Source organism: Nicotiana sylvestris, chromosome 6 (assembly GCF_000393655.2).
Source record: "Nicotiana sylvestris chromosome 6, ASM39365v2, whole genome shotgun sequence".
NCBI lineage: Eukaryota > Viridiplantae > Streptophyta > Magnoliopsida > Solanales > Solanaceae > Nicotiana > Nicotiana sylvestris.
Window position 1 is genome coordinate 93266863 of NC_091062.1, and position 13339 is coordinate 93280201.

A 13339-nucleotide genomic window follows, 5' to 3' on the forward strand; every position below is an offset into this window, starting at 1 on the left:
TTGTAGTTTATATGTATTACCTGCTCAATTCCTTTTTCTAATTTTCTAATCTTCTTAGCAATAGACTCCTTGTCCTCTTCTCCATCTGTTTGTTTGGGTTCCAACGTAGGATGATCAGCATTGGGAACCTCAGATGTTTGTTTACCTTCTTGAACTTTGTACTCAATTTTGTCGGGCAAAGTCAGCACTGCAATCTCTTCTCTAGATTCACCTATGTTGGTAAACTAAATGAGGAAAAATAAATTAGTTTGATCAAGGCAGAAAATGTAGAATAATTGTAGATATTTTGAAGGTAAATGTATAATCATAAAAAAAAGAAACTTTACCTTTATCCATTCAGGCTTTATCATCTTCTCTTCAAAGGCAGCTAACCAAATCTACTCCTTACTAGTTGACCATCTTAGTATACGAGGTATTGAGTTAGAACACCTCGTAGCTAGATCAGTGCTGACAGTAGAGCAATACTCATAAAGCCATACTTGCAATGCTAGTGAGCATCCCCGTATGAGATAAGAATGTACATACGGATTTAGTCTGTGCCTAACAAATTCCATCATCTAGGTAAAAGATTTAATACCCCATGAGTATGACTCATACTGCCCAGATTCTACCAAATAGAACCTAAAGTGATCTACAAAAGAAACATGATCTTTGTCCGAAGGACAAATGAAAAATTCTAAAAGATAAAGGATGCACAACTTCACCGCATCCTTATCATTTACCTAGGATCTAGTGGTTACTATCTGTTTCAAATAAGACTTCTCCACTCTTAATTTGTTAGGAAAATAACTGTTCATTATTTTGCTAACATAAGTGGGAGTATAACCAATATCAGTAACTTGGGTAACACATCTTAGACCAGTAATTAATGCAAACTCACTCAATCCAAAATTTAATATTTCACTCTTTAACTGTACAAAAAAATATAATGCATTGGATTTGGTCAACTCATACTTCATCAGAAGATGGATGGCTTGGTTTTGCATGCATACGGTGGGAAGAGACAGTAAGTATCCATAACACGTCTTTTTGAAAAGATTCAACCCATTTGGGGATAGAAGCTCTTTAATCTGGCTAGGAATGCTAGGATCACAAAAAGTGTGGAATCTAAGCACCCCATAATCAACATTATGTGGGACAAAAAACTGTCCATTCTGCACAAATAATAAATTAATTCACATTAATAAAATGCATAAAAAGGATAAATTCATCTACATTTTAACTACAACATAACTACAAATGATTACATAATATATATAATTTAAAGCATTTTCTACAAAAAGGCAGCAACAAAAGATAAATACAATTCTGCTTCAAATAGTACAAGTTACCTAACAGTATAACTACAAAAAAACTATAAAGGCAGAACATCACAACTACAAATAATCTTCAAAATTAAGACAATTACTCTACACTTGTTTAACACGCGTATAACACATATTTTACCATCCTAAACCAAACTAAAAAATTAGAAACGAAACTAATAAATGTTTACCTTCGCCAATGATTGGTTCCGAACAATTTTAGGGCATTTTTTTGAATGTTTCTTCATTTTTGGATTTTTCGAAACAGGAGACACCTTTGCTTTCTTTCCTGTTCGAAGATTAGGGACCTCATTTACAAAGTCGTCGTCTACTGAAATCTCTTTTCCTTTTCGTTTGACTTGTTTGCCTGGTGCAGAAGTTTCTCCAGCATCTACATCATGTTTTTTTTGGTTCTCATCTCGGCTCTGATTTATTGGGGAGAGGAACCATGAGTAGTCTCTGCAATTGCATGTGGAGATTTGCCTTGCTTTTTGGGTGATTTTGGGGATAACACACCCAAATCAAATGAGGGTATATCAGCTACTGCTGATTTTTAGGACTTTGTTTCGAAGCTTTGTTGTTCTTCATTGATGAACTTCAACTGGAGTAAAATGGGGACCAAACTTTGTTGAAGGGTTTCTTCAATTTTCTGTGAATTTAGAGGGAGAATTTGGTTACAGTAGATGGAAAATGGTAAAAAGAACGTGGGTATGGGTAAAACATAAGTGAGGCTGAGGGGTTAGGAGAGAGAAACGTGGGATGAGTGGGGATACTGAGATATACAGATTCCTTTAATTAAGGAGTAAAAAACGTACAATTAATTATACCCTTAATTAATTATGGTATAAAATTGATAATTTGATATACTAAGTGTAATTAAGTCAAACCTTAAACATCGAGGGTAATAAGGTTTCCTATGTGGCATAGGAATGTAAAAATTCCATGAAAATAAGAATCACTTTTGGCTTTTAAAAGTAATCAATCGTAGTCTTTGGATCAAGTATGAATCATAAACCATCTATAGGTTTTAGTCGATCTATTTAGAATTTGGTATCTAGCAATTACTTGTATGCATTTGTTATTTCAGCCCCGTATGTTAAAGTTATGCAAAAAAAGTGGGTACGCTTACAATTTTTTTTGCAAAGCGGACACAAGTTAAAATATGACCCAAAAAACGGGTATAGATGCAAATGCTCCCTAGTTAATTGAGCAATATATGGCCTTCACAACATTACTCAACTTAACGATAAAACATTACTACTATCATTCTTCATACTTTACAAAGCCAAGCAACGCCAGGTATTTTAACATAAGTTTCAGAAGACGCAATATCTTCCAATTAAGTTCTATCTAAAACGAATGTGCACTTATTCCACACTTAGTTTAGAGTCTTTTGACCCCAATTTTAATTATCACCATCTACCAACGCATCCATTTTGTCCCTCTAATTGAGTTATTTTGGCGCATTTTAAAATTTAAAATTATGCACCATTCATATTAGTGAGATATTGTGATGCTTATATTACTGATCATAATTTGTTGTGTAACTTCCTGAGGCGACCTTTTCCACTAATCAGTCTAGGGACCTGTCATCATGATATTTGTTGATGTTCATCACACAACAAACACAATATGCCCGGGGGGGGGGTGTGGAGGGGATTTGAGTAGAGAAACATTATTGGCCATGTAGCTATATTCCACGTAAGAATCAGTAAATGTAAATTACTCGTAGCAATTAGAGAAACTGGGGATGTAGTTCAGATGGTAGCGCTCGCTTAGCATGCTAGAGATACAGGGATCAATACCCTCTTTAAATGGCAGAAACAAAGAAGAAGAAAAACATTAGCATCATCTAATTGAAATATAAATACTCCTCTTTATAAAAAATATAAGATATTATTTTAGTCTTTTTTTTTCCAGGAATAGAATAGTCTACTGCTCTTTCCTTTTTTTTTTGGTGGTGTTTGAATATATTGTCGAATAGACATTGATAATTCACAGCTTATCCTCGAGTTTTGCTATTTTCTCACAAAGCTACATTGTCCAACTAGCCGTTCCAAAACCCATGATATGCTTCTATTAAGGTCATAATCTTCCGACTTGGTTATTATTGGTAGGTAACACTCAAAAGCAAGAAAAGCAAAATGAAAAGGTTCACTTACGGGAAGCCCCAATTGGACAATATTGAAGGGAGCCTTAGACCAACGGTAAAGTTGTTAATGTGTGACTTATAGGTTCGCGTTCAGACAATATTGGTTGGACAACCGTGAGAAGGCCCCAACTATGCTTTCTTATCTAAAATTCGTACTCGTGACACTACAGTTTGAATTTTGATCTCTTGATCTTGACTAGGTGCAGGACATAATCTTATTAAACTCATTCCACGATTATGAATAAAGAGATAGATTAATCATCCCTTGCCATAAGTTTCTTAATTAGTTAACAGCAAGCACCACCGGTGTTCCTTGTAATCCTTTTCATGACGTAGCCGTTCATTTGACATTTATCCTTAAAATAAACATAAATTCCAATGCAAACTCTTTTAACTTATACCCTACATTTACAATAAGAATATCCTACATAGGTGCCACCTGATGTAGTCATATAGATTAGGATAAGATGGTATCTGCAAATTTTGGTCATATTATTGAACGTTTAAGGCAGGTTGCTAGAAATGGACTAATTATTTATTTTTTTTTTTAAAAAAACAAGATTATTTGATTCATTCGACTTAATTGGAAACAAAGAGGTGTGTTATTTGGTTAAATCACGCGCAATATCAGTTAACGAATACTCCTACAATTTATTCGTTCGAAAAATAGCTTTGAATTTACTCTTACTTTTGCATAAAAGTCGAGTAAACCACTATGCCTATATATGGAGACCAGAAAACGAATGAATGTGAGTGAATACTTCGCCAGAAGCCACTTCCAAAATTATTCTTTAGCAAATGGGTAATAAAATATGTCCTTTTACGTGCCTGTTAACGTTTCATTTTTTTTATTGGAAACATATTTGCAATATGTACCTAATGTCCTCCCTACTAAGAAGGGAAAATCAAAAGTCAATACGCTTTTGCACCAATCCATTAGTGGATATCACAAATTCCTTTTATTTTTTTTTGGGGGGGGGGGGGTGTTTGATTTCCCATCCCAGTATTTATCACAAAGTCAATGGTTACAATTATAGTGACAAATTGAAAATGATATCATTCAAAGATTCGAAATCAACATCTTTTTATTTTTCATTTGATTTGATTTCTTCCTTTTTATATTTCAGGAAGATGAATTAAAGTAATAGGGTAACCAAAGCTTAGCAAGTGGTTTTTTTTCGGTCAAAAAAATTAAAATTAATGAAAGTACTATAGCAATTCGACCGAACCCAATAATTTTAACACAAATTTTCTCTCTGTGTTAAAAATTAATGCAATATACATAAATATTACATTTTAAGTTAAATTTTTAACATTTGAGAACATTATTCTAGAATTAGAGCATGTTTGACCAAGCTTCTAGGAGGCCAAAAATATTTTTTGGGTCAAAAATGTATTTTTTAAAAAATTTAAGGTGTCTGGCCAAAATGAAAAAGTATTTGTCAGTAGTAGCAGAAACAATTTTCCTGCTTTTGGGGAGACCAAAAAAAGCTACAAATTCTAACTTCTTCCAAAAAGCAGAAGCAGAAGCAGAAGTAAAAAATTAAGTTATTCAAGACAAAAAATAACCTCACAATAAATTTATATTTTTCAAATTATCCTTCATTAACTTTTTTTTTATTTCTAATATACATTTATTCTCTTTTTTGTTTTAATCATAATTTTATTCTCTTTCTCCTGTTCCTAAGAGTAAATTTTAAATTTATATTGAATGATGTATTTTGACATATTTAAATTATCATGTAAATAATAGGTAATACTAAATACTCAATATTATTGCTTTGTAAAACTATATTTTTATTAATTAGAATTTTTAATTAATATTTTTACTTCATGTTTTATATTTTAATTGAATTCTTTTGTAATAAATGTTTAATTTTATTTTTCTTTTCCAAATAATACTAATTGCAAATTGAACCTTTACTGTTCTTTTTCGTAATTTGATATTTAAAATTGCTTTTTATAAGATTGGTCAAAAAAAGTGAGCTTTCAAAAAGCACTACTCAAACAAATTGGCCAAATACAAATTGTTATCTTGCGAAAGTACTTTTTCAAAACGGAAAAGAGCCAAAAATGTCTTTGAACTATTTGAAAAAGCTCAAAAATATCCTCCGTTTACTTTTGGTACCAAAAATATCCCTGTCGCTTATATTTTGACCACAAATGCCCCTTAAACCGTTAGTCTTGCCATTGAAACTGACATGGCAGTCCAACTGGGTCAGATTTGCTTACATGACCATCCACCTAAGCAATCCAGTGTGGCGAAAAGTTTATTCTTTGTTCTTGAATCCTAATCACAAAAAAAGAAATCAGAAAATTAAAAAAAAAAACCAAAATAGTTCTTGATTATGATTTGATAAAAAAGCTCCATCGTTCTCTTTTGTGAATTTATTATTAGTTTGATCTAAATTTTTAGATGCTTATCTGTTATAGCTTCACAACGTCAACCCAACAATCCCTAGTAAGATTCAGATCAAACCAATCATAAATTTACAAAACACTTTTCAGATTATCAAGCTTTTAAGAACTCTTCCATGAAGTTTTTTTTAGGTTGGGGGGGGGGGGAGGTTAGCTCATATGTTCAAATCAAAATCAGTTGTTAAAGTTCAATTTTTAGCTTCAATCGCAATATCGAAGCAATTTACAGTAACATACAATTAAAACTCTTAAAATTTGACAACAATTATTTTCAATAACCTAACAACAACTACAAAATATTTCACCAAGAAGGTTTCAAATCAACAGTTATTTTCAAATTTTGATACATAAAGAATGGCTACACAAGTTTTCTAACAACAATCAACCATTTGAATTAAATTTGAGCCTTAGATCTGTTGGCCCTAAAATCCAATCAATGAGCTCGATCCTTCGACACACATGTACAACTTCAAACAAACTTCAGCATACTTAGAGAACTTCAACACAATGGAGTTTTTAAATCAAATCATAAACCCCAATTAAGAACTATTTGGGTATATTGTAACTTTTTTTTTTTTTTTTTGTGATTAGGATTCAAGAACAAATAATAAACTTTTCGCCATGCTGGATTGCTTAGGTGGATGGTCATATAAGCAAATCTAACCTAGTTGGACTGTCATGTCAGTTTTAATGGCAAGACTAACGGCTTAAGGGGCATTTGTGGTCCAAAACATAGACGATAGGAATAGTTTTGGTACTAAAAATAAATGGAGGGTATTTTTGAGCCATTTTAAATAGTTCAAGGATATTTTTGGCCCTTTTCCGTTTTCAAAAAATATTTTGCCAAACAGATTCTTAGAAACTAAAATCTTAATGCGTGCTATGTAACACGCAACGTTGCTAGTTGCAACCCGCTACTGTCTAGGGCTGTGCACGGATCGGATCGGATCAGATCGAATTTAGCATATTTCGGATTTTATAAAATGCTATCCGAATCCGATCCAAATTATATCGGAAGGGATCGAATTTTAAAGTTTGGATTGGATAGGATTTCAGATCGTATTATTATGCCTCAAAGTTGCAAATTAATATGTATATTTATTTGTAAAAGAGACAATACATTAAGAAAAATTCATGTTTATGCAATATGGGAGTACTATGGTGTCAATATAGCTAAATCTAGCAATTGTAAAGGTAATAACTTGGCGAAAGATGTAAAGGACGTACTGACTATCCGAAATTAAAGTGTAGTATTTATACATTGCCTAATAATTTCGAATTTTCGATCGGATAGAATAAAAATATACCAATTCGAATCCGATCCGAAATTATCCGAAATCCGAAATTGAATGGATCGGTTCGGATTTCGGATATCCAATCCGAACGAAGAACCCTGCTACCGTCTACATCATTTTTGATATTTTTCCAAGAGTATATTCCGTCTAATCTCCATTTCCACGAACTTCCTTACTAAAGTCCACTCCCCACCCCCCCCCCCCCAAAACCAACCCCCCAACAGACACACAACCAAACAGCTCATATACAAAGGCACTCCCTCCAGCTAGCGAAGCCCAATTCAAAATTCTTCAGACCTTTTTGCTGTTCCTGTGCTTTGTTGCTTGTTTCGTAAGTCGTAAGTTTCTTCTTTCTCAGTTCAATTTTGTCAATACTTGTAAACTGAAAATATCTTCTGTAGTTTCCTTTATTTGATGACATGGAATATAGCTTCTTGCCTTCTTGAACAGAAATTAAAGTCGGTTTTTGGTTTGATAAGGTAAATTAGGTTTAAAGCTTTTTTTTTTCTAGAAGATTGACAGGAAAAATTCAATTTTCATGTCAATTTGGTGGGATATGCCTTTTGTAGATGCATACAGTAGCTTTAGAAAACAATAATTGGACTGCTAACATCGTAAGACTGAATCTTTTTCGTGGTCAACCTGGAGTTTATGGCAAATTCTGCAAATTTTCCACAAAAGTTTGAATTAATCCCCTATAGAATCACCCATTTTTGGATTGTAAACTTGTATTCTATTATTGTTAGATCTCTATTACTACATGTTGATCATTCCGCTTGTTATTTTATTATCTTCCTGTTGTTACTGCTACTTTCTTTTCATCTTTCCTTGAGCCGGGTTTATCTGAAACAACCTCTCTACCCCACTTGTTGGATATGTTGTTGTTGTTGTTGTAACCTCTCTACCCCGAGGTAGGGTGTAAGGTCTGCTACGCATTACCCTCCTCAGACCCCACTTGTGGAATTATACTGGGTTTGTTGTTGTTGGATTGTGAGTGTTCAAGTGTAGTTTGTAAACTTAGTCAATGAAATTTGTCATATGAATCTGAGATAGTCTAGATTGCTGGTTAATAATGGCAAGTTCCTTTGGTGTAATGTCTTTTGAGCATGTTTCATGGGTCACTTTTTTGAAAAAGAAAAAGATTTCATGGGTCACTTTTGTGGATCATCTTCCTTTTAATGCCATCTTCACAGAGTATGGGCAATTTGTTGTGCTGTGTACAAGTTGATCAATCCACGGTTGCAATTACGGAGCAGTTTGGCAAGTATCAAGATGTGCTTCAGCCTGGTTGCCACTGTCTGCCTTGGTTCCTTGGATTTCAGCTGGCTGGCCATCTCTCCCTTAGGGTGCAGCAACTGGATGTTCGCTGTGAGACAAAGACTAAGGTCTATTCTTTGTCCTGAAACAAGAATAAAATCGACTTGAAACAAACCATTTTGGTATTTCATAACCAAATCATCAAAGTCAATCAAAATTGGCACTTTCACAAAACGTAAGTAGGTGATGGTTTTTCAGTATTTACGCCTGTATGACTTATACATTTATTGCAATAATTGTGCAGGATAATGTATTTGTCAATGTAGTGGCATCAATTCAGTACCGTGCTCTTGCAGACAAAGCAAATGATGCTTTCTACAGACTAACCAACACTAAGGGTCAAATTCAAGCCTATGTTTTCGATGGTAGCTATCTATGATGTCACTTTATATGTATTTGATGATTCTCTCTTTGACTTGAGTTTTATTCGTACAAATTTATTTCTCACAATATATTGATTTCAACAGATAATGCTAACTTACACAAATCTACATTCTTATGTTTCTTCAGTCATAAGAGCAAGTGTTCCAAAACTCAATCTTGATGATGTTTTTGAGCAGAAAAATGATATTGCCAGGGCTGTTGAGGATGAACTTGAGAAGGTAAGCCAAATCCTCAATGCTTCTTTTCTCCGATATCATATATTGGATCTCATACAAGTGCCATTATGATCCTGTACAGGCTATGTCGGCTTATGGATATGAAATTGTTCAGACACTTATAGTTGATATAGAACCAGATGAGCATGTTAAGAGAGCTATGAATGAAATCAATGCTGGTATGTCTAAAATCTTTTTCCTCTAATTAATACCCTGTTTGGCCAAGCTTCATTTTTGCCTAAAGTGCTTTTTTCTTTTTTGTGGCCAGAAATGCTTTTTTCCCAACTTGAAAAATACTTTTTGAAACACTTTTTAAAAATTTGGCCAAATACTAATTGTTGCTCAAAAGTGATTTGCAAATCAATTAGCCACAAACTGATTTTCAGCAAAAGTATTTTTTTGAAATGCACTTTTCAAAAAAAGTTGATTTTGGAAGTTTGGCCAAACAGGCTACAAGCCTACTAATAGCGTGTTCTATCTGTCAACTGCTCTCAGTAGATAATCTCAACATGAATGTATACATCACTGGATGGTTTTCCTTCTATTAAAAATGTGAATTATTTATGTAAACGAAATTCTAGACACAGTTACATGGCCGCTTTAGGAGTTGTAGTGCAATCTATGTCTACCAAGCTCTTCAAGGACTAGAATCTATTCTCTTTACCTGTTTAATGATTTTTGGTTAACCAAAGACTGATATTCTTATCCAATTTGTCTTGCTATTTTTATTTCTTAACTGTCTTCAACTTTGCAGCTGCTCGGATGAGGTTGGCGGCTAATGAGAAGGCAGAGGCTGAGAAGATTTTACAAATTAAAAGGGCTGAAGGAGAGGCAGAGTCAAAGTATCTCTCAGGATTAGGTATTGCACGACAGCGTCAAGCAATTGTGGATGGTTTAAGAGACAGTGTGCTTGGCTTCTCAGTGAATGTACCTGGAACCTCGGCGAAGGATGTTATGGACATGGTCCTTTTAACTCAGTACTTTGACACCATGAAAGAAATTGGCGCTTCCAGCAAATCATCTGCCGTTTTCCTTCCTCATGGGCCTGGTGCTGTAAGAGACGTGGCAAGCCAGATTCGCGACGGACTCCTTCAAGCTTCTACGGAGCATTAAATGTTGTCTCAGAAATGTCAATGTGTTTCCCTTGAAGCAGCTATTTTTCCTTTTGTCTTTATTTTGTCAAGTGTGGAAATATGTGGTGAGATTGACTTTGAAGTTGTGAATATACTACTATCCTATGTACAGAAGCATGTAAGTTTTTGAAGATCTTCAGACCCTTTTTGAAGAATTATGAATTGCTATCTGATATTTGGCAGCTTACCTTTATGTTTCATCAATATTATCTCCTTCCCTATTTTGCTCTACTGGAGCAATCTTGCTTCCCAATTATCAATCTACATACACTAGATTGCTCTACTGGAGCAATCTTGAATATCAAATGTTGTGAAAACAGGATTTCCTGGTGACCTTTCTGTCAAGGTGAAATACATGTTCGTTGATACAAACAAGTTAGCCATAAACATGCAAGCAACGCCTCTAAACAAAGCAACACCAGTCAATTTAGCATCACACACTTACTGGAATCTTGGCGGACACACCAGCGGCAACATTTTCTCCCACACTATTCAGCTTTTCGGATCCAAGATTACTCCTGTCGATGATAAGTTGATCCCCACCAGACAAATTACTCCGGTTGAAGGAACAGCCTATGATTTCCTCAAGCCAAGGACAATAGGGAGAAAGTTCAGTGATATACCAGGTGGATATGATATCAACTATGTGTTGGATAATACTGAGGGAAAACATTTGCAAAGGGTGGCAATTGTTCAAGAAAGCAAATCAGGTAGGAAGATGGAATTGTGGACTAATAAACCTGGTGTGCAGTTTTACACAAGTAATATGTTGGAAAATGCTAAGGGAAAAGGTGGATTTGTTTACTCAAAGTATGCTGCACTTTGTTTGGAGACACAAGGCTTCCCAGATTCTGTTAATCATCCCAATTTTCCTTCTCAGATTGTGAATCCAGGGGAAACTTATAAACACATTATGGTTTATAGGTTCACTGCCTAATAGGAAGTTCTAAGATTGCTACACTAGGGTTGTTTAGAAATTCACTATCCTACATACACATTAGAATTTCCTACATTCGTTTCACCTGATGTAATAAGTTGGTGTAATAAATTAGATCATATTGTTTAACGTCTAAGGCAGGTTGTTGGAATTGACCTTATAAGTAACTAGCGATAACAAAAGAACTACATTATCTTTTTCTAATATACAAATTAAAAAAGTTACTTCAAATTCAAATATATAGTTTAGTTTTAGTGTGTTTTATTATTACCACTTAACTATATGTTGCACTAATTTTTCATCACTTGACTATTGTTCTTTTACAATTTTAAAAAAATTAATCTCTTTATTTGGACATTTTGTTTTATATATATATATATATATATATTATTTTCCTTTTATTAGTTAGTTAAATTTTAGTACTTTCATAATTCTTCTGGTATTTATACCAAACTAACTAATTTAATATTAGCAGTTAAAAAAACTAAAGAGAGGATACACATTATTTAGCTATAGTTAAGTGATAACTTTGTATAGAAAAGACACATATAATTTGTTTATTGTTTGATAAAAACACCAATTGCGTGTATGTCTTTACCGAAATTACATACCCTTCAAGTTGTATTATATATTGTCAAGAAATGATTAAAAATGATACTATTTCTGCCCAAAAGCTTCTCGTTAGAAGAATAAGAAACTTTTAAATTACTTGTATTGAGAAACAAAAGCCACAAGTTGGTGGATAGGTAGCAACATAAAGGAAAAAACGTATTCTTTTGAAGAAAAGCAGCCGAAAGGGAATGCTGAAAATAGTAACCTATAAGTCAAGGTCCGCGAAAAGTCATGTCTCTAACCATAAGCCAGGCTATTAAAACTCTTCGTTCGTGAAAGCCATATTTGAAACAACAAAATAGAAACAAAACAAAAATCAAATAGTACAATATTTCAAATCATAATTCTTTTTAAACTCAGAAGCCAAATCATTCACGCACACTTCTACATTTGCCAATTGAAATTAGCTAAACAGTGGAGTACTATACAAAATATTCATGAAATTATGTGCAAAGCTAGTTGTATTAGTAAGTGTTTTTGTATTGGTGTGTACACACATGATAAACAATCTAAAGATTTGCAAAACTTACATATAAAAAATTGAAGAATCGATGCAGTCGTTCAGGAAGCAAAGTCTGATTACTCTGAATTTTTTATTTGTAGGAAAATGTATTGACTTGAACCGGCCCAAATTCTACCTAAAATGACATCCAAAGGACTACTCCGTTTTAGTATATATTTTCATATCACTCTTCACGGATGGAATATGAAAGGTTGGGTAGTAAATATTTTTAGACTTTTAAATATTTTACAATAAAGAATAGGAATTAGTGGAGTAGTAAATATTGGGACGGTAACATCTATATATAAAGTAGGAAATGAAAAAGCTGATGTGACACCTCTCCTCATCTAGGAAATATATTTATCTATTTTCTTAGATTTTTGAAAGTTTTCTCTCATTTTAATATAATATGTAAAACAATATATATCTAATTAATGCAATCAAAGGAGGAGACTTTAATAAATAACCGTTTATTATAACGGTTCATTTCTAAGAATTCTTAAAAGAATAATAAGCATTGAAGGGGGAAACTTTACTACTAAACCGTTATGACGACGTTTCATTTTCCAAAACTGGTTCAGTTTCAAGAATTCCATTATATGTTCCCTCGGTTCCGAAAGAATGTGTAGTTATACAATTAAAACGTAGAACCTCAATTTTGTAACGATGGAAGAGAACATATACCTTCTAAGCTAACTGGTCCTCCTATACCTTTTTCTATTTTTCTACTTCTCGATTCTCATTATTTGCTTGTGCGAGGATTTGTTTTTTTAAGAGTAGAAATAATATGAATTTGACATTGGCCATTTGTTTTCTTTCAGGTATTGGGTTTGACTTCTAACATATGCATTTATCTGCTATTTCTTTGATGATCTATCTTTTCTATTTTGTTTTCCCTTAACTTTCATTGCTAACTGACTATTGTTAACTTCTCAGATGTGCCAATGAGATCCTTGTTACAAGACCAGCAACCAGCACTGGAGACTGGAGAGTGGAAGGATGACCTTCCAACATTTGAACTTGGATGGAGAGAAGAGTACTGGGAATTGATTTAAAGATACAAGCGTTGC

The 13339-nt window shown here is 33.6% G+C and overlaps 1 protein-coding gene and 1 pseudogene across 2 annotated transcripts; both read left to right on the forward strand.

Moving 5' to 3' along the window:
* Positions 1–7279: 7279 nt before the first annotated feature.
* LOC104223153 (hypersensitive-induced reaction 1 protein-like) lies at positions 7280–10405 on the forward strand. 2 transcript variants are annotated; one of them, XM_009774525.2, is made up of 6 exons: positions 7280–7507; positions 8363–8554; positions 8731–8851; positions 8997–9088; positions 9168–9264; positions 9840–10405. In XM_009774525.2, exons 2-6 carry the CDS (start codon positions 8366–8368, stop codon positions 10196–10198), a joined length of 858 nt encoding a protein of 285 aa, XP_009772827.1. In that variant the 5' UTR covers positions 7280–7507; positions 8363–8365; the 3' UTR covers positions 10199–10405. The 2 variants fall into 2 exon arrangements, with proteins under 2 accessions (XP_009772827.1, XP_009772828.1); XM_009774526.2 differs by having other exon boundaries at positions 7374–7500.
* On the forward strand, positions 10199–11297 carry LOC104223152 (uncharacterized; annotated as a pseudogene).
* The last annotated feature ends 2042 nt before the right edge of the window (positions 11298–13339 follow it).